We start from the raw sequence: 27,636 nt of genomic DNA on the forward strand, positions 1-27,636 counted from the left end.
TATGGTTTTGTGGATTCATTTTCAGATACAAAAAGCCTCACAAGAAGTAGCCAAAGAATGAACTATTGATACAATGGCAAGATAATAATTTTTCATCTAAACTTATACGGTTTTTGTAGTTTCATGGAGTGATTTTTTTATTTGAAGGCATGCTGACTGTAATTCCATCGTTAATTCATTAGTTCCTCATTATGTACAGCTCTGACAATAACCTTTAATTGTGCAAAGAAGGATATTTCAGGTACTGAGGTAAATTAAAGGAGTTTCTCTTAAGTGAACATTTTCTTCTTTGTGGGGGGGCTTACCAGAAGAGTAACCCACACCTATACAGATAACATGACAATATTTTAATGCATGTATAATATAATTAAATACATAAATATCTATGCATGCAATTAAAAGCAATTAGGGTCCAGAGGCGTTTACTTCTATGTAGCAGGCAGAGCATTTTCAAGCCTCTGCTGTGCTTCCTTGTTTACTTATTTATACTCAGAGAAAGGAAGTGGTGAGGCTGACTAGCTGAAACCTCTCAGAGAAGAGACCATTTTGTACCAGAGGAAGCTGTGTCTCTCTGGAACCAACTCCCAGCATAACTTCAATTGACCAGAACAGTTCCTTGACAGAACCAGCTGGAGGTTGGGCAAAGAATTCCTTGGAGTGGCCACAGAGAGGGAATCCATGGCTGTGGCATTGGCAGCAGGGCTGTGAACGCTCCTGAGTGCTCTGGGGAGAAAACCAAGCATGGACCTGCGGAACCTCCCCTACCGCTCCGACGTGCTCACCTGGGACCCAGATGACTTAGCAGAATATTTCAGGACGGTGAGTTTGGCTCTGTTTTGTCTTCATCTGATGGAGGAGCAAACTGCTGGAACATTGGTTGGGCTAAATTCAGGTGTTTTATAATAGCAAAGCTCGCTGCAGAACTAAAAGCAAAACCGCTGTCAAAGGAGGAGCTGAGCTCAAGTGGTCAGCGAAAATGAGAAAATGAATGGGATTTTTAAATTTGGAAGGGGTTTTTAAATTTGCTATAAGGGAAACTCGTGGTTTAGTTAGAGAAAATAAACAGGTTGCTACAATGCTTGTTGGTGTAACACACTTGAACAGCTGTGGAAGGCACTAAGGTGTGAAGATTACCAGTTTTCTGTTTCATCTTCAATGATTTTCAGAAGTGATATTTTTTCCCAAATTGCTGGGTGTAACAAATGAGCCTCTGAATGTCTTTGTTAATCACATCCATGGCTAGATTTGTAAAACTTGGCACACCTCGGCCTTAATTTTGAAATAATGTGAAGTTTATTTTTTTTCCTATAACTCTGTGAGAGTCTAATCTGGGTAGTTGAAGCAAGTTTGATAGTAGAATGCAGAACTACTTAATAAAGATGAGCAGATCAAACATAGAATCTGGGTCTAGCAAATCTCCAGAGAACTGAAACTGCCAACTACTTACAAGCCCCTAATTTTAGGGTGTGGGAGTTAGTGGCACAGGAAAGTGAAACCAAAAACTGGAGATGGAACAGATGAGATCATTATCAACAGGTAACTTCATACAAGTACGAAAAACATTACAACAGTGGTGCAGAGGGAAGTTGGACCATCATTTCCAAGAAATTAGGAAGGAAAAAACAGCTTTCTGAAAGATCTGATAATAATATTCTGAACAGTCATAAAACTGTAAGTTCTACCATAACTGAATGCACATTTATCTGTAGTGCCTCCCTTCTAGTGATCAAGACACTCTCCAGAATGGAGATAATGGCATTCCACTCCTGGGGAGCTAAATCAGGGCAAAAGTTGTTTAAGTAATCTAAAAAATCTGGGTAAGATAAGAATGTCAGCCCAAGTTAGCCAGCTCTGGGCACCTGTCACGAGTGACCAGATCTTATCCCTGAGATGAACTCAGAGAATATTATATACTCAGAGATATATACAAACTCAGAGATATTATCTCTGAGATAAACTCAGAGAATGAATGACCCAAATTTTCAAATAATTTCTGATTTTTTTTTTTTTTTGTTTAGAAAAAGCAAAGATGTTCATATTTGGGATAGCCCAAGGTTAATTTTTAGTAGCTAAACTGCATTTTTTTATCAATTATTTCAGGACTGAGATTAGTTGTCGATCACAGTGATGTGTTGCTTCCCTCTGCATACAGACTTGTGCTGGTAAAATCACAATAGCATTCACTGTAGGAAAGAAATTATTTACAGGTTTAAGTCCTCAGCCTGCACAAAAGTTTTAATCTGTATCCTGAAATATTTACCAGAGTTAGGTCTGTTTCTTCATGTGAATAACTGAAGGAGGCTCCTAAAATTATCCTCTTTGCTGTTGGGTTGTTTCCAGGGTCCGTACAGCAAGTTACAATGTTACACCTTAAAATGAAAAATGGGATAGGACTACAAAGGACATAAAACTCTGCAATTTCTCTGCTTTTGGGGAGCTATCCCAGCAGCACAGGGTCATGTGTCTGCAGAACTTCCACTGACAGAAGTTTCAGACAGAATAAAAGTCATTCTTTTGTCTCGAAGCCTCCAAAAGTCACTTTGTCTGCCTGCTCTTTGGGCTCCTTCTGATATGGACCTGACCAACTTGAAACAGATCAAAAATATAATTGTGTTCTTACATTATGCTATTACTGTTTTAATTAAAAAAAAACCACCCAAAACCAAAACCAAAACAACAAAAAAACCCCAAATAAAAAACTCCAAAAAACAACAACAACAACAGAAAACAACAACCAAAATACCCCCTCAAAAAACCCCCCAAAACCAAACTTAGGACAACTGTTGGAAATGTTTAAAAGTCATGTTCTTGCTTTGTGGTCAACCTGTACATGAGCAGCTTCTAAATAGCTCATGTCCTTGTCCTAAAGGCTACTGGAAATCATAATACTGTGGGAAAGCTTTACAAATATTGTAGACAATTTCCAGAATTAACAAGTGAGATTTCCAAGCAGAAGTGAAAGCTTTTTCATCACAACAATGAATTCTGTGACTGGGATCAGTCAGCTTTATTATTCCTGGATAACAGGGTTTGTGCTCTACTTCTGCAGCTGCTCATCCCAGTCAGTACCACAATAATCCATTTTTTCAGGTATTTCTTTGGGCCAGGCAAATGAGGTGGTTTGTAAATATGAGGAACAATGTGTCCCTAAATGGATGAAAACCTTTAAGTTCACTGAGGGATGCCTGTCATAAAAATCCATGGTTTTGGGACAAAATGAGCCATTTAGGCAGGCCATAGCATACAAAAAAGTATCTTGGAACCATCTACTCAAAGCCAGACATATGTTTAAGTGTCTTAATTGATTCTTATAATTAAGGGTGCAATAATCATCTTCTCATCAGCAGCTAAAGTACAAGGACTGTGAGAAAGTCGTGAGGAAGCACAGCATAAATGGACAAAGGTTTTTGGTAAGTGGAGCTGTAAAATTCCTTCCTGCAAAATTCCAACCAAGTGATGTTTCTGACTCCTCCTTATTTTGCACTGGCAGATGGAGAGGCACCTCCCAGGTAGTTACTGAGGTATAAATATGGGAGGTAAATGCTTTTGCTAAAATCAGCCAGACAGCTTGCTTTCAATATGGAATGCTGGGAGCCCAAGCATCTTGTTCAATATGAATATTTTTTTAGTATTTTTTTAAACTGACTGGGAGGTGCTAAACCAATAATCTTGTCTTGAATTCTTGAATGTAGAAAGTTCTTGTTTTCAAATATTAACTACAGAAATCCCACATTTATTTATTATCCTCTCATACTAAAGACACAGCCCTGCTCAGAATGATTGGCCTTTCATTGGAATAACTGCTTCATTCCTCTATAGATAAAATTAGATTTCTTTTGTAGCAATACACAAAAGCAATAACATTTAAGAACATCAAAACTAGTAAGTGAAATGCCAGTGGGTTTAAATCAACATTGTTCCAGGCTTGGCTTAATTTTAGAAAAAAAAGCTGATAACTTCCACTGACACAACAGCTGTTTCCAGGTCTTAAATACACATCCATGAAGATGTGTAGGAGCTTTTAGCATTATTGCTTTTTACTTTAATTTTCAAATATTAGCCATTTTATTTCCCCAGAAGTAGTAATTCTGTTCTATTTAATTAGTCATAGTGGGGAGATCTCTGCATACCTCTTCTAAAGTTTTGCATTTTTCATTTACTTGTTGTAATATTCAGTTTTTTGACATTTCATTCTAACAAAACATACAGTTTTCCAAGGCCCTGTTGTAGGAACAGGATTTGACCCCTCCCTGCTTCTGGAGGGTGCAGTCAGCATTATTCAGATGGGATTTATCCTCCCAGCCCCCAGGAGATCTCCTCAGAGACCCTCAAGCACTGAGGATCTGTGGCTGGAGTGGGGCTTCTGCCTCTGGAAGCACAATGGCATTTTGTGAGGTGCAAATAGAAAGTGCAATAACTGTATGATTTCTAAGGGATTTTTGTGATTTTCTATTGTTTCCAGAGTGTTTCTGAAATTAGCTCAGGGTGCAGGAGCTCTTCAGAGGCATCCCAGCAGATTTTCAGGATGTTTTCTACTGAGCAAGCCAAGCAGCTGCTCACCTCTGCTCAGGCTCTTTTAAAGCTTTTGAATTACTTGGCCATTGTATGATTGAAAAAAAGGAAAAGGTTCACTTGTTAAACAGAGAAAGATGTCCAGTAAAATATTCCAGAGTACAAAGCAATTTGGAAAAAAAAATTGCTTCTCTCTATGAATGATCTTCCTAAGAAACAACTTCTTGCATTTTGGGAGTAGCTGGAAATGGCCAAATTACATTTGCACAGATCAGCTGCTCAGGCTGAGTGTCTGCTGGGTTTGTTGCTGTTGTCAGATCTACATGATAAACCTGGTGTAAAAATGCTCTAAATTTAATCAGAATAACATCCTAATTTCAGAATCACCTTTCTGGCTACCACAAGGAAAGCCCTATTGAGATGCAGTGGGAATAAAACCAAGGGGGTTCCATGTAACTTATTCTAATAAAATTCTCTATTATTTAAAACAGAAATGTGGTGCTTGTAAAAGAGGTTATACCTCTAATATTTGTCAGGTTTATCACCAAAATAGAACTCCAGAGAGAAGCTTAAAAAGCCTTTAGAAAAAATATGATTCTTCAGGAACTACTGCAGTACATTTCCATAAAAGCAGCACATTTAACCTGTGTTTCACTCCTCCCAGAGGCAAAATAGTGTGGAAAAACACAGATAGGATTTGTTCTGTCCTTTGACACTGACAGCCTTGTGAGCCAATGTCTAATTAGAAACCTATTACTGCTACCAGTAAAAAAGACAAAAAGAACCAGACTATCATCCCTGTTCCAAAGAGAATTCATGAAGCTTGTGATTAACTAAACAAACCACTAAATCAACAAAACCCAAACTCTTCATAATGCCTGAATCTGTCCCAAGTGTGGACTTGCACATGCTGGAGGAAGAGAAGGGATGACTTCAGGAGCATCAGGGAAGGTTTCCAGACAAACAAAGGTTTCCAGAGAGCCCACCTCAGTCAGGGGAACCTCAGCCCAGGGGCTGTGTTATGGCTGAGGAGGAACAAACTTCCTCTCCCATCCCTTCTGGAAGGATTTTTTAGGCTGCCAAGGCTGCTCTTAAGTCCAAGGAGTTTTCTAGCTCTGTGTCCCCTAGAATATGGGATTCTTCATGTACTCTGTTACAGATAAGGTTCTTAGAACAACACTCCAGCCAAAGGTTCTGTGTTTTAAAATCTGCAGTTCTCCCCTGAAATTTTGCAGTTGTGCACAATCTTGCCTAATTTCACTGTGCAGACAGGAAGGAATTCAATATACCTGGCTTCTGAAGTCACATAAATACCACATGAATTCATGCCACATTTTGAATATATGTGTATGACTGACTTGGACCAGTCACTGGGTGTTCCATGGACAATTTTGTCTCATATCCCATGTGTTTCCTTTCCAGAACATGTCTGAAAATGATATTCAGAAATTCCCAAAGCTCAGAGTGCCGTAAGTAAAGTCAAACTATTTTATTGTTAAAAATTATTTTAGCTGTTTTGCACTGAAGTCTCATAGGAAATATCAGGCAAATGATTTGTGAGTGATTGGTTAGAGACTTGTTTATTGGAGTGCACTGAGAGAAAAAGAAGAATATTCCAAAATAAAATGAGTGTTGTCATGACTGCTCAAGCAAAATGATACAAGGAAATAGTCTGGGGGATGTTCAAAAGAACTTGTGCATAAATCCTTTGACTGACAGCAGCTCCACAAAGGTCAAACTTTCATGCAATTATTACCTTTGAAGTATGACTTAACTGTTCACTGCTTAACTGTTGACTTTAACTTAAAGGGGAAAAAAAGTCAGTTATGTCCACAACAGCTGAGGATTTGAAATTATTTTCATGTGCTTTAGGTGGGTGTTCAAGAGAAATCAGTCTGGACCATGTGATTCAATGTTCAGTAGCTTTCTCAGCCTCTGTGGATTTAGGCCTTGAAAAAGTTTCCAATTCATCTGAACAGCTTTCATCATTTCATAGAAGTTACTTAATGAAGAAAAATAATCCCATCAAGTCAATACTGAGTAGGAGAAATTTGCTTCTTCTAACATTTCATGGTGAAAAATGAAGGATTTTATTTTGCTATGAGTTCTCTGCTACCTATTTAAGCTGGAGGTTAGAAGGTTTCCAACCATGAGACACATGGAGTTCTTCAAACAAAGGAGGGAGAAAAAAAAGGAATTCAAAGACACAGCTGTGTCTTTGTTGCTCATTTCCCAGTTCCAGACTCCCTTCCTTCATGGATATCTTGATTTTGCTACTCAAGATACAAATTGATACTCAAGATACAAATTTTCACTTGCATCAGAACTTGTGGAAGGTGTTTTGGGGAGGACAAGAATATTGAAAAATTTTGTGTTCGTGGGTGAGCTGCTGGGAAGAGCTGAACCCAGCAGGACACCCCTGTTCAGATCAGATATGAAGGACTGAATTTGAAATTTCCTTGGATGTGACATATTTCTTAAAATCACATCTCTATTTTCACACAAGAAATATCCTGATAATAGGGGTTGGTGGTGTACAATATGTTAGTAAGGAGATCCAAATATTATTTCAAGAAGATGCTCTGATGTCTCAGAATTTCTGAACTCACTTTTAATGAAAAGAAACATTTAACAGTGTTGATGATAGATCAGACTGCCTGTGACAGACTCATCTAACCATAGTGTAGACCTTGTAATTCTCTGATCATTTGTCCTACCTTGGCAGGCCTTTGGCAGAATTACCTCTCGTTCTCATTGTCTGAGCTTTTAAAATTGAGAATTTCTGGTGGTTTCCTTTCAAATTTGTGAGAGAAAAGTAGTCAGTGGATGGTCTAATAAACTCAGACATACCAGAGATTCATTTTAATGATTCATGCCATAGGTGAATCATTAAAATGAAATTTAACCATGTGGATTTGCTCCTATCTCCTCATCAAACCTATTGGTACCTCAAAGTTGGATTTTCCCACCCAGGAAAAAGTGAACAGCCCTTTTTAGGGAGGTTTTCTGGGTTTCTCACATGTTACAGCCCAGCCTTTTCTCTCAGATCTTTTGGATTTCTCAACAAGAAGAGAATTTGAAAGCAAGAGCTTTGAAAGAGTGAAGCTTGGTGCACAGCTTGAGGAACTGAATAAATAAGTAGATATTTCAATCTGAAGGAAAGATCTGGAAATTTTTCATACTTACAAACAAGCAAAATAATCACTGGAATATGGTGATTATACATGCAGAAATGTCCTCCATGTAAGGCACTGTTTAAAACCAGAATTTAGAGCTTTACTAGGGAAGAGAACTGGTTCTCACTAAAAGCAACCAACCAACTACCAAAAAAACAACCCCAACAACAACATTAAACCAAAAATCCACTTAAACCCCAAACAACCCTCCAGGAGAGAATTAGAGGGCAGAAGAATCTGCCATTTTTTTAAACATTAATTTCTTTACTTCAGAACCTCCACACCCTCATTGAAACACAAAGTGGTGATTTCTGCTACAACACGTTCACACTTTTCTTTTGTATCATAATGCAAACCTCAACTGCTTGTAGCAAGAGTTCTTCTACAAGCTGAAAGAGGCATTAGCAGATTATAGTTACACTACCTGATACTTAATAGCAGTGCTAAAACCTGAGCATGCCCTGCAAAAAGCTCGATAGAAACAGCAGGTGTTACAGCCTTGGCCAGTGACCAAAGGAATAAAGGATAAATTAACAAGAGAGATTGCTCCTCAGTAAATTCAGCAGGAATATTGTGACCCACGTGGAGCCAGCACCTGGAATCACACAAGGTTTGCAAAGCCCAGACTGATCTGCACAGGGCTCCTGAGCTGGGTGTGTGGGCTTGCTAAAGGTGCTCAGGGTTTGAATAGAACTGTGTCATTATTTAGGGGTGGTTCTGTGACTTTTCAGGAATCAAAAGTAGGTCACAGGTGTCATTACAAGGTATGACAGGTCATTTCCTGAATCTAATTGTAAAACTCTACAACCTTCTGTTATTACTAATGAATTATTATTTTGAAATTTCATCTCTACCAGCCCTGTTACCAGTGCACGTCTTCAGAAAACTTCTGGCTTCTTTATAAAAACCAAAAAAACCACAAATTTAAGCACTATTTTGAAAATGAAAATACTTCTTAAAATCTTTAGCACTCCCTACTGAAAGGGCTGAACTCTTTCTGGAAAACTTTGCTAAAAAAGTTAATTTTAATAAATACCACTATGTTTAGATACACACCTGAATCCTCACAAACAGCAGTCCTGAAAGAGAAACACTGGTGAGACTGGGAAGGGATTTGGTGGATTTTACACAGAGCAGACATTGACCATTTTGATTATAAATCTAATGAAGCAAGAGGCCAATTTACAGCTTAAAAGAAAAACAGAGTTTTCCTATTGTTCCTTAGCACTACTGCCAGTCAGAGAAGATCATGAAGTTTTATATTTGTGGAGAACAAATGTGAGTCTTGCAAAATATTTTAAAGCACATTCAACAGAATGTGCCTTATTTACTGTGGTCAGAATTCATAAACAGAAAAAGCAAAGATTTCATTAAAAACAACACTGGTGGTTTGTTGACACCTGAACCATGATATAAACACTGGATTTAGTCTGTCACTCCTATTGTTTACTATTTTGAGAAAAAAGGATTCCAAATTTTCAAGATGCTGTTGATCCCTCTGGCTGTTCCAGTGGCAGGTTCATGGCAAAGCTGGGATTTGGAATTTCCAGGCTTGTGGAAAAATCTTAAGGCATCACAGCACTCCACAGTGTATCCCACAGCACTCCAGAAATTTCCAGCAGCACAAAGCTCATGGCTGCACTCCTGGCCTCTGCCAGCTCAGTGTGACACAGCCAGAGCCTGCAAACATGGCACAGTCTGAAAGTCATCCTACTTTCAGAAGAGTAAAAGTGCAAACATAAAGATTGAGAAATCTGCACTTTCTCTATTAAAAAGGTAAAAGATGTCAGTGCACGTGCACACATGCTCTCAGCTGGGGTCTAAAAGTTGTGGCAAGGTTTAGAACAGAACTGGTGCTCAGTCTGTTTTGAAGTCAGTAACACAGCATTGCATCTGCCCAGCAGAGTCTTCCCAAAAACCAAACCAAGGACTTGGATCACCAGCCATGCTTTTGGCAGTGCTCAATATGCAACTGTGCAGCCTCCTGGCCCCAGAGGAATTTGTATTCCCCCTCTCTTACCCATCCTAAGCCCTTTGTCCCAATACATGGAGAATGGATTCTACTCATGTGAGCAGTATCTGCAGCTGAGTGAACTAAAGCCAGTTTTGGAGTCCTGCTTTGGGGGCTGGTCGTGAGGGTTTTTTTCAAAAATTTCAACTTCCTGCCAGTTTTAAGTTTAGCAACTGGTGGAGGAGGTAGAAAGAGAATGAGAAGTCTGAGTAACATTTTCTGCAAGGGCTGTTGCCTTATCCTCTCCTATCATCCACTCCCACAGCTCAGAGAGCAGTGTGGTTTTGGTACTTCCTTCCTCACAGGGTGACAGGCTCAGCTGCTCAGTGCACCAATCTTCCCTGAGAACGTTGCTTGTAAAGCCTGACCTTCCTAGAATTTGCTTTCTTCTAATAAACCCTCTGAGCTATTGGTTTGAAGCATTTCAAATAAACCAGAAGTAAAGGTTAGACACTGTATTTTAGGCATGATATGAATAATTTTTTGGCAGCAAGATAAGATGATCAACTTCTTCCTCTCAGTTTTTCCTCAAAAACCAGTTGGTGTAAATGCTCATAGCAGCCAGCCCAGGTTTAGTCCAGAAAGCTTCCAAACACTCAAGTCTCATTCACAGCCAGGGAAGTCTGAACTCTAAGAATTATTAGCTCCAAAACCAGAGAACTTCATTTTACTTCTTTAGCTGAAAAAACCCTGACATTCTGAAAGATCCTCTGCCTCTTCTACAGCAGGGAATGAGCCACAGACAAATTCCATAACTCACTTTTGGACCAAAGCACTGGTGTGTGCAGGGCACTGCTCACCCCAGGATGTCTCACATGGAATTTATTCTTCACACAGCAACTTCCTTGTCCCCTGCAGCAAATTAAAAAACACTGAAACTGGATGTTCCTCAATAAGAAATAATGACAATTCAGAATCAGATCATGGCTCATTCCAAGCTTTCTTTGAAACAAAATATTCATAGAGGCAAACTTCATCAGTAGCAGAGCAGAATTCTGGTCTCAGTAGAATTAACCCTGTGAATCTCAGTACTGACTGTCCTCCACTTGGAAAGATCTCTCTAGGCATAAAATTATAGCCTTTTGATATCCCATTAATATTTCTGCCATAAATGCCATAAAATGTATTAAAATATGGAATTAGATCAGCTTTTCCCCTTCTCTGCTGGGGGGATTGTTTGGTTGCAGAGGAAGGAACACAAAAAGAATAGAGAAGAGTTTTAGGGAACATTTAATCCCTGGTTTTGCAGCCATAAGCTCTGTTTCCCTGAAGCATTATTTGCTTTTTCCATGCAAAATCACACAAATGCCATGGCCATTATCTGAAGCAGAGTGATGTGTACAACACCCAAAGATCCTAAGGCTTGCTGGATTTAATGTTTATTTTCAAACACAATCCAACAACATGAGGTTTTACCAAGGGAAAAACAGTCTAGTTTGTAGTTGGATATGCTGTAGAAGAACTTAGCAACAAGATGGTAAATTCAGTGTTTTATCACATAGTAAATAATAATAATAATGAGTTACCAGATTAAATTTAGCAAATACTGAGGGATAATGGTGAAGAAAATAATTTATGTGCTTTGACAAGTGATAGGTTTCAAGGGTTTTTTTTAAACTATTTTTGTTCTTCTTTCCAATAGAATTGTAAGTAAATTAAGCCAAGAAATAAACAAAAATGAAGGGAGGCTCTCTTTCCTTCCAAAATGGTGAGTAAGACAACTCAGCTTTCTTCTTCAAAGCTTTCAGATAGATCTTTTCTGGACTGGTTTTCATTTGATCAATAATGCCTGATCAGAAGTGCAGCCTGGAAATTCTATATAATAAAGCTCTGTTTCATTAATGCTATCTGATATCAAATACCAAATGCTGAGCCCATGAACACCCCAGGCACTTCTGCCATGTCCAGAACCAGGTAACATTTGCACATTTCCTGCAATTTTCCACCTGAGCACATAGCCCTTAAGAAGGCCATGAAGCCTAGGCATATATTATGAATAAATCATCATTAATGCATTCCACAGATCTATACATCACTATACTCTTGAATTCTTAATATTTGTCACTGAATATCACATTCACAATAGAAGAAGAGCAGAAATTGCAAGAACATTCTAAGAGAAAAGAACAATTTATGACCCTACTCAAAGAAAACCAAATCTACTCTACAAAACATGGTTTTTCATCAGCTGATAACATGATTTTACACATTTCCATTCACTAGAATCCAAAACTAGAACTGAAACCCATAAAAACCTTATTTAACCTTACATTTATGGGCTTGACTTTGAAGTTTCTGTTTTCAGGAGTGGTAAATGTATTTACTGGGTCCCCTTGCTTCAAACCTGACTTCTCTGCCTTCAATTCTTCTTGAAACAGATTAGATTTTATTAGGATCCTCTATGTAAATATCAGCTAATGTATTTTTGGCATTTTGGGCAGAGTTAAACTCATCCATGTAAACTTCTTTCTACAGTGACAGTTAACTATTGCCTTTATTTGCAATAGGAGCATCAAACATTTAATAGAAAGAATTTAATTTTTGTGTCTTTGTTACAGGGCCCAAACACAAAAATCTCCAGAAAACACAGGTAAGTGAATACTGGCAGACTCAAACAACAAAAAGTGTTTAAAAATATTAAAATGTTAGCTCAATACTTGCAGAGCAGAGTCAACAGAGGGGAGCAGGGTTAGGAACCAAAAATCCAAAACAATAAATGAAAATACAGGAGTATAAAGAACTTTAACAAATGAAAAGCGTAGATGCAGGACAATTAGTAAGAAAAAGTGTTTTTAAAGAGAAAAGATGGTGAAGGAAGGCAAGACCAGAGAGTTTTACCTCAGAATAGTCAAAATGTCTTTATTTAACCCAATAAATTGAATCAGTGTTTATATATTTCTGTTCCAACATCTCCACCCCCTGCCTTTCCTCCTAGCAGCACTGTATTAGAGAGGGAAGCTGAGGTTTAAAAAAACCCAAACCCTTCTTTTATGAAAGCTAAAATAGTCTTAAAGAAGGAGATAAGAAGTCTGGGCTCATTCTGAAAGCATTTTCTTTCAAATGATATAATTTAAATTGGAAGTGGAACAAACTTGAAGTGCCAGCACCCAGACTGTGTCACAGCAGGGCAGCTTTATCTTGGTTTTAATCAGGATGTGCCCTCATCAGTGCCAGCCTGCCTCTGAAGAGCCACAGCTCCTGCCTGTGGCACAGCACTGAGGTCCAGAACTCACCTGGCATTTGTTGGGTTCTTTCTTGTCATACTTCTGATGGTCACAATACACAGCAACACTCCATTTTCAGAAGGCTTCAGACCTGCTTTTATTCTAGCATGCATGCTTTATATACATTCTCACACACCTCATAAGTTTACACTTTACTCATTGGTCATGAGAGACAAACCAAGTGCTCACTGGAACAGGCAGTTGCAGGTTTCTCTTATTTCTCCTTCTTTCTTTCTTGGTTTCTGTGTCAGTGACCTTGGTAGGAAATTCTTATTATTCCCCTATCAAACTTCTCTCTGGCTCACGGAAGTCACTGTAAAACCTCTCCCACATTTTCTCTCAAGTTGTGACATCTCTGACAAAGGGTCCATGCTCAGAATTGTGTGGTTGTGTTCTTCACACAGGGTATGCTCAGGATGACGGTGGCTGGTCTTCATTTGTGAGTATTTGGGTGAAGAAACCCCCCTGGCTCAGGGGGGCTCTCTGTTCCTGCCCTGGCTGCTTGGGCAGCAGAGCTGGGGGAGGAAAAGCAGGGGCAGGAATGATGGGAGTGGCTGCATACAGATTTCCTCATTGAGAAAAGGTTCTCCCCAGAAATTCAGAATTGCTTTCCTGTTGCCTTCCTGTAGCTCCCAGCCTACAACCAGGTCCCCACTGAACCACAGCTGAGTTTTACATGACTGTTTCAAGCTCTTAAAGGGGGTGCCTAGAGGTTGCTGTGTTATTCAGTGGCAAATTCTTGCAATTTTATTCTCTAGAGCCAACCTGTTGAACAGTATTTTTTTTTTAAAGCCATTTAGCCTGCAGAAGTTCCTTCTGCCTTTTGGCATAGGAAATGCCTCAACAAGTGTTTAGGTGAAACACCCACCCCAGATGCTGCTGCACAGCCTGAGCTTATGAAGATCTCTGAGGCTAATGGCTTTTCTCCAAAAATAAGAGAGAGAGGCATTTTTAGAAGGCACTTGTTACTAAGTTCACAGGAGATTTGCTGCTATTCTGGGAGCACAGGAGATAAAAGTAACCACCTACAGAGCACATGGGCTCTGTGCCAGTGCAGAGGACCCTGGAAATTCCAGCTGTGGTACCAGTGACAAATGGAGGGTTCTTTTTCTCTCAAGCCATGGCAGATTGCACAGATGTGCAATGACCACACTATCACCTTATGAGGTCCTGCAAACAGGGCTGGTTTGGGTCAGGAGGACACCAAGATCCAAATCAAAGACCTCAGTTTTTATGAATAATTTTCACAAGTTGGGTTGCATGCTGCAGAGGAGATGTTAGAAAGCAAGAATGAATATCAGCAGCATCAACTGCTGCCCATTGTGTTCCTGGGAACACTGGCTTGTTTGCTGGAGCCTTGGCTGTTCCCTAAAACTTTTCATGCCTTTCAGCAAACTTGCACCTTATTTTGATCTCCCACTGCACTCACTGTCATCACATGACATTTGTTTCTTTCTTAAGCTCCAGTAATGCATCAGTGGAAAGTTTCTTCCTTTCTCTGTATTATTTCAACAGATTTTTCCCCTCAAACTGGTTGTAAAAGTTTGGTATTTTCCAGAGTGAAAAATACCACAGTGAAAGGCCACCAGGAACTGCTCTGCAGGGTTTGGTGTTCTCTTCCAGCATCCACTTTTTATGCTCATTTGCCAGGATGATGATGATGATGATGACTATGAAAGCCCTGATGAAGGCCAGGAAAAGGAAGATGAGGCTGACTATGAATCACCAACAGAGGAGCCTGAGGAAGCAGAACATGACAGTGATGGCTATGAGCCACCTCCATCCAATAATGAAGAAGCACATCACAGTGTCATATTTCCTGCCAAGTCACTTCCAAGCAGCACAGATTATATAGGTAATTACTAGAAATTAAGTGCTATTAATAAGATTTTACCACCACATTTCAGGTGGCTGATAATGGAGTATAGAAGGTTTTTCCTTGAAGGTAACAGTGTAGTTCATAAGCAAGATTTAGTGACACAAAATCTGTGACTTTTAAAGTTACATTTTTTCTTTGGACAAGCTCTGTTGGAATAAAGATTAGTTTTGTGTGATGTGTGCATTATTTGGCCTTTGATCTGAACCTGTATGAAGTCACACACATGTACAGGCTGCAGTAGCTTTAGCAGTGCAGCCTTGGACAGAGCAGGTTGTCACAACAATGGCAAAAACACTTTGGTGAAATTTGGGAAAAGAACAATCAGCTGTCCCTGCCTGTCATTTCTGTTTTGTGTCTGAATCCTCAGCAGCCTGGAGGTGTGGAGTCCATTCAGGAGAACAGAGCTGCCATTCAGATTGGCTGGTGTTTCACACACTGTCCTGCAGGGAATGAAATAAATCCTGTGGCCCAGAGCCTGGCAGGGGAGTTACCCCCACAGGGACAGAGCAGCCTGGAACTCCCAACACAACCCACTGATCCTAAAGCTACATCCAGGCAAATCCTACAGTAATGTATTGATGATTTATTAACTTCAGTAGCCAGGTTCTTGTAAGGGCTCTTTGTAATGAAGATTGAATATTAAATAACCAAGCTCTGTGTAGTTGTTTAATTTGGGATTTTTGTTTTCTTTAGACAGACCTACAACAACCAGATCAGCACATCAGCCTCCACATCAGCCTCCAGTACCACCCCAGAGACCTGGCCCAGCCTCATTTGGGGGAAGAAGTGCTACTGTATGTTCCTGTCTTAATATCTCATCTATTTCCTATCCCAGGACCTTCTTAGGAGTCCAAGAGTAGGGCCATTTTTATTCACCTAGTCTATGAAGAGGAAGCCATCAAAACAGATTTGAACTCTGTTACAAGGTGGCCATTGTTCAAGGAACAATTCAATTTCATGGGAGCAATATATTTAATTATTTTATATTCCTTCACTGATTCTTACACTGGAGATATACACCTACTTGTGAATGCCTCTCCCACAGAAATTATATATTTTTAAGGGATGCCTCTGTTTTGAAAACAAGGTTATGTTTTTCCAAGCCATACTTCTAACACTTGCCCAATTGAATTAGGACCACATAAAAGTGTAAGAGACTGTGTAATCAGAACACTGATGACCAAGATTTGATTCCTTTTTTTTTCTGCTGTGAATTCTTCAAAACTGAAAGTTCTTGTGCTGTTGACAGCTGGCCCTATAGGTTCAGTGTTTGCCAGAACAGATGTACACTAAACCTACCAATGTTTCCACAAGTAAAGGTTTAGGATGTGATGGGGGGACAGATGCAGTGTCACAGAGATACAGCAGGGTTGCTGGAGCTCCTGTTCCTTTCCTTTGACAATACACCTCCCCTTCCAGAGGAGACATCCCACTGGAGTGTTGGGAGGCACAGCAGATGGAGGCAATTCTGCATCCAACAAAAACCAATGATTTTGGTCATGCTTCAGGAGGGTCCCTGGCTCCTGTCCTTCCTGCAGTGAGCAGAGACCTGCTCCTTGTGCTGTGCCACACAAGACTGGCAGATGAGTGTGGTGGGGTTAATACACTCCAAATAGAAAGGTGAAGACACATTTTAACCACGTGTGAAATATCTGTTTTAGCTGCCAGCTTTCCCTCCTCCACCAAGCAACAACGACTTGAGTAGAGACAGAAACATGAAGCCTTTGAAACGTGAGTACAGCTGGAGTTCCCTTTGTAAAGCTTTTCCCAGAGACTGTGCAGCACTCATCTTCTTCCTCTTTTCCCTCAGTTCCACTCTCTTCTGCTACTCATACAGGAGTCTGAATTGTTGTTTTAAGAACAAGTGTCTGTACAACTGTACTCATACAGTTTTACTCATACAGCAGTCTGTTGTTTTTAGAAGTAACACCAGTTCTAATCTATGGAAAATAAAGATATATTGACCTATACCAGCAAATGATCTCACACAGTTGTTGTTTTTAGCCCCAGCTCCTTCTATAGACAGAAGCACCAAACCCCCTCTGGATCGCCTTGCTCCCCCATACGAAAGAGAAAGCCCAGGATCAGGTCAGTATTTGCTCACATTAATATCACTGAGGTTGCTTTAATTACTGAAAATCATCAGTTTGTATATAATTAATGCAAAAGAACAAGGCTCAACCAAATGTAATCAAAGTAATCTGTTTATGAATAAATGGTGTGAGCAGGGCTTACAAAGTGGGAGAGAAATTTCATGTAGAAAACAGCAACCCTGGGTCAGACAGGTGAACAGAAAACATTATGAGAGCCCTGTGCAATAAAGGTTTGATGCACACCTAAGTGATTGAACAAGGAAATATTTAGTAGGTTAAAGGAGGAAATCACCTTTGCATACAAAGGTAATGAAACTCTGCATACACTGCTGTAGGTAATGTGGCAACAGACTTAAAAGAGGGCTGAGAATTAATAAGACATAGAAAAAAAATGGCATTTCCTTCAGACCTGAAAACCACATTATAAAAAGCATCTACAGATATGACTCTACAATTTTATTTATTATCTAAACTCTTATCTGTTATATAATGGCAAGAAAGTATTCAGTAGTTCAAAGCTGCACCTTAGACAGTGTGATTGTGACACGTGCCATGTTGAAAATGTTTAAATTTCCCTTCAATAAGAGAGATTGCAATTTTACCATCACTTGCAAAGCCAAAATATTTTTCTGGCTTACATCTCAGGATATGAGTTCTTCAACCAGCAAGATTAACTTTCAATTTTATTCAAAACTCAATTATTTCATAGGAATTTTAATTAATTAACTTCCATTTTTTCTAAATGTAAGTTTTTGCTATTTTCAGGGAAGAAGCCAGTCATTCCTGAAAAGGTAATTTTTTTTGTGATTATTGATAGTTTTTGCCTATTTTGATAGAATTACACGTTCTCTTAACTATTCCTTGTTGTTTTTCAGCCTCTGGTTTCACAGTTAAGGTAAGATTTGTCCTCTGCAAATGATCCTCTCATTGCCAGTATTCCCCAGTTATTTCTTAATAAGAGCTTTTTGCCTTTATTTCATCATCTCACTCCTGCTTTAGATCCCTGGGAGAACAGTTAGCAATGATGCCAAAACCTCCTGTCCCATCAAGTGAGAGATATGAAAGAGGCAACCCACCTCCTCTAAGGAAGCAAAGCCCTGGAAAGTAAGTGCTCATTTCACTGAAATTCAATAAAGGAGAAATGAAATTTAACAAAAATATGGACAAGCAACACAGGATGGTCTGATTTACTGGTACTGCATGACAGCAGGGTCTGTGGCTATCAAAGTCTTGGTTCATAAATATGCACAGGGTGTGTTTGAAGCTGCAGAAAGGTGTGAATGCAGAAAAACTCTCTCCAGTCATAGCTGGAAGAGCCATTGCATGGGGCATGACTCACTCCCCAGTTGTACAAAGATACAGATGATCCACGTTTTTTCCAGCAGAGCAAGTTCTTGCTCTAGGGAACATTCTTACATGAGTTCTATTGCTGTTGTTTTAGGGTGTTAGAAAAGGAAAGCTGCACTTTTATCCCACTGATTTTATTAGCCTGCAGAACTCCTTCTTAACAGCCAGCAGCATTTTCTAGCAGAGCTGCATCATTCCCCAGCATTTCCTAGCAGAACTGCATCATTCCCCAGCATTTTCTAGCAGAACTGCATCATTCCCCAGCATTTCCTAGCAGAACTGCATCATTCCCCAGCATTTTCTAGCAGAGCTGCATCATTCTCCAGCATTTCCTAGCAGAACTGCATCATTCCCCAGCATTTCCTAGCAGAACTGCATCATTCCCCAGCATTTTCTAGCAAAACTGCATCATTCCCCAGCATTTTCTAGCAAAACTGCATCATTCCCCAGCATTTTCTAGCAGAACTGGATCATTCCCCAGCATTTTCTAGACCACCTGGGGGCTGAGCACTGACTGTACTTCAAACAAGAGAAGAAATAATTGAGATCTGCTAACCAGCTATGAGAATTGATCAGAGAAACAAAGCCTGATATCCTTATGATGTGCTCCAGCAGTGTTGTCAAATATTATAAATGAGTTCAAGACTTGAAGACTAATGTTTCATCATTGTACAAGCTTGTTTTAAGCTCTAATCTTACAATCAATTAATCAGACATTTTCCTTGTTGATAAAATCAAGATGGGCTAAGAACTAGAATAATGCATTAGATTATGGCTGAAAATTAGAACCTTAGATATTATTATGAGGAAAAAAATGTTTCTGCATCCATTGGTCTTTAAAATTTGCTATAAATTCATGTTCTAGTTGAAAATATTGCCTAATGCACATGAAGTGAATGAATATTATTCCACCTATGATGAGTGTTTTGTTTTCCTTTCAGGCACAGTTGGCCACCACACAGGAAAAATGAAGTAAGTGTAGTCTCAAAGCATATATTTAAAATATAGGGGTTACAGTAAAATTAAATACCTGTATAAAGTAATAATGCTGGAAAAGAGAAACTTGTTTCTTTTATAAATTGTAAGGAATACTCATGGATCTTTCATGGCACATGGGGTGTTTTTGAACAGTTCTTCTGTGTCAAGCTCAGTTTGTTCCTTGAGAACTTTATCTTGGATAACAGAAAGAATAAGGCCAGAATTTCTTCTATGACAGGGGAGAAGTAGTTTTGCTTAAAAAAGATTTGGGCTTCTGGAGATTTTTTCAGCCTAAGCTGATCTAAAAGTTTCACTTTCAGATAACTCTGAGAGTCTATGCTTACTTGAAGGATTAAGGAAAGTTTATATCTCCTGAGAATTTCTGACTATTTTATGTCAAGATGAGTTATGGGACATCTACCACACGTCTTGTTTACAAATTTAAAGCTTTAAAAACTTAAAAAATTATTTGGTGTTGCATGAAGACAAAACTCCCAACATTTTAGAGGGAAGTGATGTAGATATTAGAACCCCTGTATACTCAAAATTCACCAATGTCCAGATTTTGTTTTGTAAAACATTCCTAAGAACTGTGCTATAATATGTTGCTCATTTATTTTTCTTTTTGGCTCCCCAGGATGAAGAAGACAGTAAGTATTTCTACAGAGATTTTTCAAACTTGAAATCTTTCTTTGTCTTAGTTCTAAAAAAAAAAAAAAGGTAAAAAGGAAATTACTTCAGTTGTTTCCTTAGAGCCATTTCTGAAGTCAGGTGGTACCTTGATAGGCAGTAGAGTAGAATTATTTTAAAGTGCCTGATGCAGATTTCCATATCAAAGGCACAAACCCCAGGAAATCAATAGCTAATAGCCTCCTTCAGTCAGCCAGTTAGCAGCCAGCAGGATTTCTTATTTTGAAATACATCACATTAGAGAGATTTGTGTTCTGCACACAGCATCAAACAGCTGGAAACAGAAACCTGGTGTCTCCCAGTCCTCAGCAAACCCTGCTGGCACCAGGCTCTCTGCAATGTTAGTTGCTTTTATGAACAGAACTGAAATTAAGTCACTTTGATGAACAGAACTTCTTCCATGTACCACCAGTGTTTTTAAACTACTGCAGAATGCTGATTTCTGAAATTGAGTTGGTAAAGTGATTCCATAACAGAAGCAGGACATTTGGCCAAGTCTCTTTGAATTATCACTGCCCTAAGCCTCCATAAAGAATAAGGTTATTTAAGCTGTGCAGAGCACAGTTAACCTGTTCCACTCCTGCTAGTTCAGGTCTAAGGACACTGCAGAAAGAAAATGTTTTATTTCATGCTGGGAGAAATCTCAGAGTGATGTTCAAAAAGGTGATATCAACTCTGCTATTTAGAGGCAAGGTGAGAGAAAACATGTACCACCTTCTGCAGTTAAGGTACCTGAATTGTGGCTTATCCAAAACAGAACCCAGAAAATGTAAATGTTGCTCAAGTCAGTTCCAGTTTATTTTTAATTTTAATACCTACTTTTAAGTTCTCAGCTGACCATATGAGTTTCCAGTCTGTAACTAACATATTAAGGACTGTTTATTGCATTATATTTATCTAATTAAACAGCAGTAAGGTGACAGAATTTCTTCATTCTACTTCATTTAAGAATATCTCATGTGAGATTTAAGTTTCCTTCTCTTCCTCTCCACAGCTGCCCTGCAAAGACCAGTGCCACAGCTGTCTTTGCCCCCATACAGCTCCAATGCATTCCCACCCAAATCCATCAAGCCTCCACCCAAGCCAGGATCCAACAGCATTCCTGCTGCAGAAAGGTTTGTTTCACCATTATGGGTCATTCCTTTTGAATCTCAGCCTCTTGGTAGTTCATTACAAAATGCTAATTAGTGCTGTTGCTGCTATCCAGGAGAATCCTTTATAGAATTGAAGCTCTGTATCAGTGGAGCAGAGAGTGTACATCAGGCAGCCAAGAAAAAACCATGAATCTCTCTGTTTTATGGCAAGGAAGTTTTTTTAAACTGATGCCTTGGAGTGGCCACCTAGAACAGAGGCTAGACAAGGTAAAGAGAGTAAAAGCAGGTATTTATTGAAGGCCTGCAATAGGTACAGTCAAAAGCCTCCAAGCTACACCCAGGATGGACAGTGGTCATGGGTTTTTCAGACAATTTGAAGTTTGATTCATTTACATCTCAGGGGTTAATCCTCCAATTACAGCTTCAGGTAATGAAGTCATTTACCCCTCAATTCACTGCTGTTTACATCTCTGGGGCCTGAGACAGTGAGGTGTCCTTGAGTTCCAGGCCTAGAGAGGAATTGTTTTATCTCAATAAAACGGGAGAACAGCAGCTGACAGGCCATGGAGTTTCAGAGCTATACACTAAAGCAGTGCAGGATCTGAAAAATAGAAAAGCTAAATCCTAAAGCAATCAAGACCCTACACTGTACAAGGCTTCCATTCTTGAGACACTCATAGCTCTCCCATTGCTTGCAGGATCCATAAGAATGACTGGTCCTTTTGGGAGGGGATCATCTCCTACAAAACTAGGCAGGATTCAGGACAAAGGGGTCCTGCACACTCTAGGATCCCTTAAGTGTTAGAGCTGCAACTCCTCACACTTCAAAACTAAAAAACTCCACAAACTCAGTTGTATGGAGTTGAATCAGAAAGAATTTCATGTCCTTTTTACTAAATCTTACTGGAATGATTGGTAATTCCTATTTAAAATTGTGAATCTTGCTGCAATTTTTTCCCAACTTCAACTTACAAATATTTGACTGTTATGCCTTCACTTGCTAGACAGAATAGCCCCTAATTAAATTTTGATTTCTGATGTACCATGCAAGAGACTTAGACTTTGATGACTTAGATTGGGCTCCTTGAGTCCATGTCTGATGCACATTTTCTAATATCTGTATTTTTTTAATGGCCCTTTGATGAATTCATCACATTTACCATCATTCTCTGGAACTGCTGACACCAAAACAAATACTGCAGTAGCAATAGCAAGGTCATATGCAAATTGAACTATTCCTATGATGAACACTTCTGCTTATACTCAAAGAGCATTGCCAAATTTTGCTGTAGCAGAGGCCCCCGGGCTGACTGATTCTCTCCCATAAATCAAGTCATGATAGGGTGTTTTTGTTGTGCAAACAAAATTAGCATATTTATCTCAGAGCCTTTTTAACAGCTCATTTAAGCAGAAGAGAAATATGAAGAGTAAAGGAAAGGAGTGCAGGCAATTTGTTCTCAATTAGGTGAAGAAACAAAAAAAGCCCCAGAAATTGAAGAGTGGGACTCCATTTTCAGCAGTTTTGGATGTTGGCTGAGGTTAGCAGAGATCTCTGGATGTGTTCTGGTCCAACCCCTACCCAGGCAAGGTCACCTTGAACAGGCTGCCTGGTACCACATCCAGATAGCATCTGAATGTGTCCAAGGAAAAAGAGAGATTCCACAACACTCTTGGCAACCTGCTCCAGTGCTTGCTTGCCCTCACATTAAAAAATGTTTCCTGATGTTCAGAGGAACCTGTGGTCTTGTGACAGGTGAAAAGAGCCTGGCTCTCCCCTCAGATAATTATGTGCTTTAAAAGGTCCCTCCTGAGCCTTCTCAGCTTCCAGCTCCCTCCACCTTTCCTCATGTGGGAGATGCCCCAGTCCCTGATGTTGCTGGCCCTTCCCAGCTTGCAACATAAACATGAAGCTGCATTTTTATCAACAATGTTACAGAAGCTGCAAGAATAATAACTCTGTAAGTGGAACCCCGCAGCGAGAAAGGTGTGGAGAGCTGCTCCCTGTGCTTGCTGCTCTGGGCAAGGACAGAGCCATTCCCTGTGGAAACTCCTCAAGCTCAATGCCCTCCTGCATTCATCCTGCTGCAGAAGTCTCTGTGGCCTTTACTGATTACCTTATTGCCACATTCTGAGCTCCAGGTAAACTTAAAGGTGGATCCACTTACACAAAAAGAAGGAAAGAAAAAGAAAAAGAAGAAAAGAGAAGGCTCTCCTCACCCTGCACAGCTCTCTAGGGGCTCTCACATTCTGCAAAACAGGCACAAAGTCCAGATCAGGTGATCAGAGCACAGAAATGTTGTATTTATACTGACTACTCTTTTTTTTTACAGTGCTAGAAACCTGTCTGCAACTGGCTCTCTACCGCCACGCTTCCATCCAGGTTTGTATCCTACATCCTTACATTGTTTTTCTTTTTTAAGTGCATGAAAGTTGAAAGATAGTTTCAGTGCAGTCAATATAAAAGTTTTTTTAGCATGGATGTTTCTGCTTGGACTGGGAACAGAAAACTATCAAGTTCCTGAGAGGCATCTTGTGTATCTTACTTAGTCTGAATCAAAGATTGGGCTTTTTTTTCCCCATGAAGTTTGGGCTTCCTGCTTAGTTCAACCAGTGTCAAAACCTCATAAAACCATTCTTTTCTGTACAGTACTGAGAGCTGAGCTATGCAAATCACTGTGGTATGCTAATACTCCCTAAAAAGGTTAGCAAATGCTTTTCATGTGAAATACACTCCATATTTATCTTGTAAGAAAAAAAAATAAAGAAAAAAAATAAAGAAAACTTAGATAAAAATAAAGAAAATAAATGTAAAAAAAATGTAAAAAAAATTAAGAAAACTTAGATAAAAATAAAGAAAATAAATAAAGAAAAATATAATAATAATAATAAAAATAATAAAAAATAATAAAGAAAAAATAAAGAAAAAAATAAAGAAAACTCAATTGCTTTACAAGTAATTTTTTTTCACATGGTAACAGCTGTCAATGTCCTACAGCGACATTTTTATTTTCTAATTGCTGAGAAGGCAAGGATTGAAAGGAGACAATGTTACTTCTGTCTCTAAAGAAACCAAGATGCTCTCAAGTGAGTAACTGTGGTACAGAAACTGATAAAATGTCACCTCTATTTCAAGTTCATTTGTTTTCATGGAAATCTGAACCATAAGAGCTCAGTTGAATTCCCTGTGCACCAAGGATGGACTTATGTAAAGAACCTGGTTCTCACAGAGAAGCCTAAATCTGATTTCAAATAATTTCTAGATGTCTCAGTACCAGGGTGTTGTATTGCACTAAATAGTTATTTAGTTGTTTGCACTGGGTGTTTGGTAATTTGCACTGTTCACATGATTTTTATTTACACCAGGGTGATACAAATACTTTATGCTTCATAAAATCGAGATCCTACACTCTGGGTGCACAGATGAAATGATTTTCCTGGTTTTAACATTGTTTTTTCTACTTTTGTATCTCTGAAGGCAGCAACAGCAGATCTCCTTCCAGAGGCCCAGCTGACATGAGACCTCCACTGCCAATTCCCAGCAGACAGACTGTTCACCAGGCAAACACAGAGAAAGATGAGGTACAAAACATGAACCATAACTGTAAAAGCAGCAAGTTTTCTGGTTTTGAGATTCAATACCTTTCAAAGTTGTTTTTCCAGTCACTGTCAGGACACTACTGAGTGCTTTCAGTTTCCTTTTCTGTGTCAAACTGTAGTGCCTTATTTTGTGCTCATCAAGAAAAACAACAATAGTTGAACCCCAAAAGAGCAAAATAAGAAAAATACTTATTTTCTGGATTACTTGTTTTGCTCAACTGCCTTCAAGCAGCATCAAACTTTCAGTTCTCCTTCCAGAAAACTTTGATGAGTAAAGGACTCACTCTTTTAAGTGCAATTTTGCTTCACATTTCCTTAAATAAAACAAGTTTAGAGCAAACCACTCATAGTGATAACACTGCTGGGCAATCATAAAGAGGGCATTCACAGGAAGTCTGCATTGTTGTCTCAGATGATAGCTAAAAAAAACCAGACAAGGCAAAGGATGCCCTTGTGCCTAGTGTCCAGGTAGACAAAAGAGAACATAAAAAGAACATAAAAGAAATCTTTTACTGAAAGTGTTTGGAAATATCTGTTTTCTTAGCTTACCTGCAGGGGCATAATGTCTATAACTGTAATATTTTCAAATTTATCAAAGTGAGCAAGTAATTTAAAACAATTTAGCAGCACTTTCCATAGCACAATACACAGCAGCAAGATCTGTGACACACAGAGGTTCTGCACACAGACCCACATATCCCTCACACCGCAATTTCTCTCCACTTATTTGCCTGTTGCCATTCCCTGGCAGCTGACCTTGTCCTTGTCCTTGTCCTGTCCCAGCCCCAGGGCTCTCTGAAGGATGAGTGGTACGTGGCTTTTGTCAGCCGGCCCGAGGCAGAGGCAGCGCTGCGCAGGATAAACAAGGTACTGCAAATCCCACCCCTGTCTGAGCCACAGAGCCCAGCAAAACGAACTACAGCTTCAAACAAGGCTCATCTGTACATGTGGAAATAAATTACATATAGAAAATTTAACATTTAATATTAAAGATATAAAATATAAATAAATACATTTAAAATATAATAAATATTTACTATACTTTAATTTAATTATATTATATATAATATATAATAATATAATTATTATAAAATATAAATATAATATAAAATATAATATTATATTATTATATAATATTTATTATAGTTTAATTAATTTAATTTAAAAAGAAATAATTTTAAAAGAAATGTTTAATTATATCTTTATTATAATAATATATTATTAAAATAATTTAATAAATAAATATATATTAGGGATCATTATATTAAATAGATTAAATATTTCATATTTAATATGTATTTAATATCTAATCTTTAATATAATAAAGATAAATAGAATTATTGCTGTGGGAGTTGTGGTTACCCTGTGCTGCCTCACAGCACTTGCCATGGGCTGAAGATGGCATGTGTGCACCATTCCAGTGACTTGTACTAAAGTCCAATTTATAAGGTCCCATTCAGTGCCTTTAAGAAAGGGATTTCAATGGAAGAATTGTCAAAATAGATCTGAAATTAGGAAAAGCAGAGAGAGTGATAGAGTATCACTGCCTTTACCTAAATTACACAGATAATGCCATTCTTTTAAGCTGTCTATAAATCCATCATGTAGGAAACGTGATTGGCACTTAGTGGAAATGAACTTCTCTTTTGGTTAAAGTGATGTGAGGTTTGGTCTTTGATATTTCACTTCCTCCTTTAATGGAATCTCTCCCTCATACAAAACCATTCCTACCTTCCTTTAGAATCTGCTTTTGTAACAGAGAGGAAAGTTTGAAGTAGCAAACTGAAAGACAATACATTTGTCAAAAGACCTAAATGCTTTAATGGTGCAGTGTCTCTTATCAGAAAGGAAAGAGATTTCACAAAGAAAATACACTTAGAAGAACAAGCGCTCTAGTGAAAGGTGTTACACTGATCAAACCCAGGAGTGTCTGCTCTTTGTCATCTCTCATTTTTTCCTGTGTCAGGATGGAACATTCCTGGTGAGGGACAGCTCAAGGAAAACAGTGACTCACCCCTATGTCCTGATGGTGCTGTACAGAGACAAAGTGTACAACATCCAGATCCGCTACCAGGAGCAGGAGCACCTGTACTTGTTAGGAACCAGCTTGAAAGGAAAAGAGGTACCATGTGTTTTTCAACTACTTCTCTTCATTTCAAGGCATCTCCTGCCTCATTCCTCAGTGCCAGGTGACTGTTCTGGCTGGAATTCTGCTTCTTGTCTCAGAGAATATTGTTATTGCTGGAAGCACAATCAGGTTATGCTGTTTGCACTCAGGGAATGAAGGGGTGGCCTTGCAGCACAGCCATTAGAAATCCACGTGCCTGGTTAGGGAATGTTTGTTCCCACTGAGATACCAGATAAGGGAAATGCAGAGCTGAGAGCTAATCCATACCTACCAAGTTCCAGCTTTGCTCCCAGGCTGGTGGCTCAGCCCCAGCCTGCAGGACTGTGGGTTTGCTCAGCACATTCCTGGCAGTTCTGATCCAGACAGAAGCCCTGAACTGATCAGCCACCTCTCAACTCTCAAGTACACCAAGCACAGTGGCAACAGCATGTGTTAAACAGATGAAGACTGCATAAATTAATTATACAACATTGCAACAGCTTGTACACAGAGTTACTGAGCTACAGATCATGCCAGGAATGAGAACAGTTGATCTGGACCCTATATATATATTTATAATATTGATAAATATATAGAATTTTAAATAAACCTTTTGTTTCTACTGGTTGCTAATAATTCTGACATTTTGGCCTTAGCCTTCTCATTTTTTCCATCCCACAGGAATTTTCTTCTGTAGCAGACATCATTGACCACTTCCAAAGAACACCCCTTCTTCTGATTGATGGAAAAGACAGAGGCTCAAGAAACCAGTGCATGTTAAAATATGCTGCAGGACATATTTAAATGAAACTTTAGAGAAGATCCCATATAGTACTGAAGCCTCCTGAAGTTTATAAACTTCAAGATATTTCCCTTTTCAGCAAACTAAAGTCATGAAGTCATTAAAATTCACAGTTTCAAAGAAAAA

At 39.0% G+C, this 27,636-nt stretch overlaps 1 protein-coding gene across 4 annotated transcripts; it reads left to right on the forward strand.

Moving 5' to 3' along the window:
• The first annotated feature begins 552 nt into the window (after positions 1-552).
• LCP2 (lymphocyte cytosolic protein 2) lies at positions 553-27,636 on the forward strand. Of its 4 annotated transcripts, none has more exons than XM_071443093.1 (21): positions 553-819; positions 3,345-3,410; positions 5,935-5,981; positions 11,342-11,407; positions 12,258-12,289; positions 13,328-13,362; positions 14,574-14,778; positions 15,496-15,596; positions 16,464-16,533; positions 16,807-16,890; positions 17,661-17,686; positions 17,771-17,790; positions 17,895-17,999; positions 19,184-19,214; positions 19,858-19,870; positions 20,905-21,025; positions 23,335-23,384; positions 24,480-24,583; positions 25,385-25,468; positions 26,568-26,723; positions 27,390-27,636. In XM_071443093.1, exons 1-21 carry the CDS (start codon positions 742-744, stop codon positions 27,510-27,512), a joined length of 1,617 nt encoding a protein of 538 aa, XP_071299194.1. In that variant the 5' UTR covers positions 553-741; the 3' UTR covers positions 27,513-27,636. The 4 variants fall into 4 exon arrangements, with proteins under 4 accessions (XP_071299194.1, XP_071299196.1, XP_071299193.1 ...); XM_071443095.1 differs by having other exon boundaries at positions 3,348-3,410; XM_071443092.1 differs by lacking the exon at positions 19,858-19,870 and having other exon boundaries at positions 19,184-19,225; positions 20,903-21,025.

The sequence above is a fragment of the Agelaius tricolor genome, unplaced genomic scaffold (assembly GCF_023055355.1).
Source record: "Agelaius tricolor isolate 1412-34295 unplaced genomic scaffold, bAgeTri1.0.p SCAF_18, whole genome shotgun sequence".
Classification (NCBI taxonomy): Eukaryota; Metazoa; Chordata; class Aves; order Passeriformes; family Icteridae; genus Agelaius; species Agelaius tricolor.

Coding starts and splice junctions, on each gene's coding strand:
- LCP2 (XM_071443092.1), top strand. CDS start 742: ATGGACCTGCGGAACCTCCCCTACCGCTCCGACGTGCTCACCTGGGAC. Junction 820..3,344: donor TAGCAGAATATTTCAGGACG/GTGAGTTTGGCT, acceptor TCTTCTCATCAG/CAGCTAAAGTACAAGGACTG. Junction 26,724..27,389: donor CCAGCTTGAAAGGAAAAGAG/GTACCATGTGTT, acceptor TCCATCCCACAG/GAATTTTCTTCTGTAGCAGA.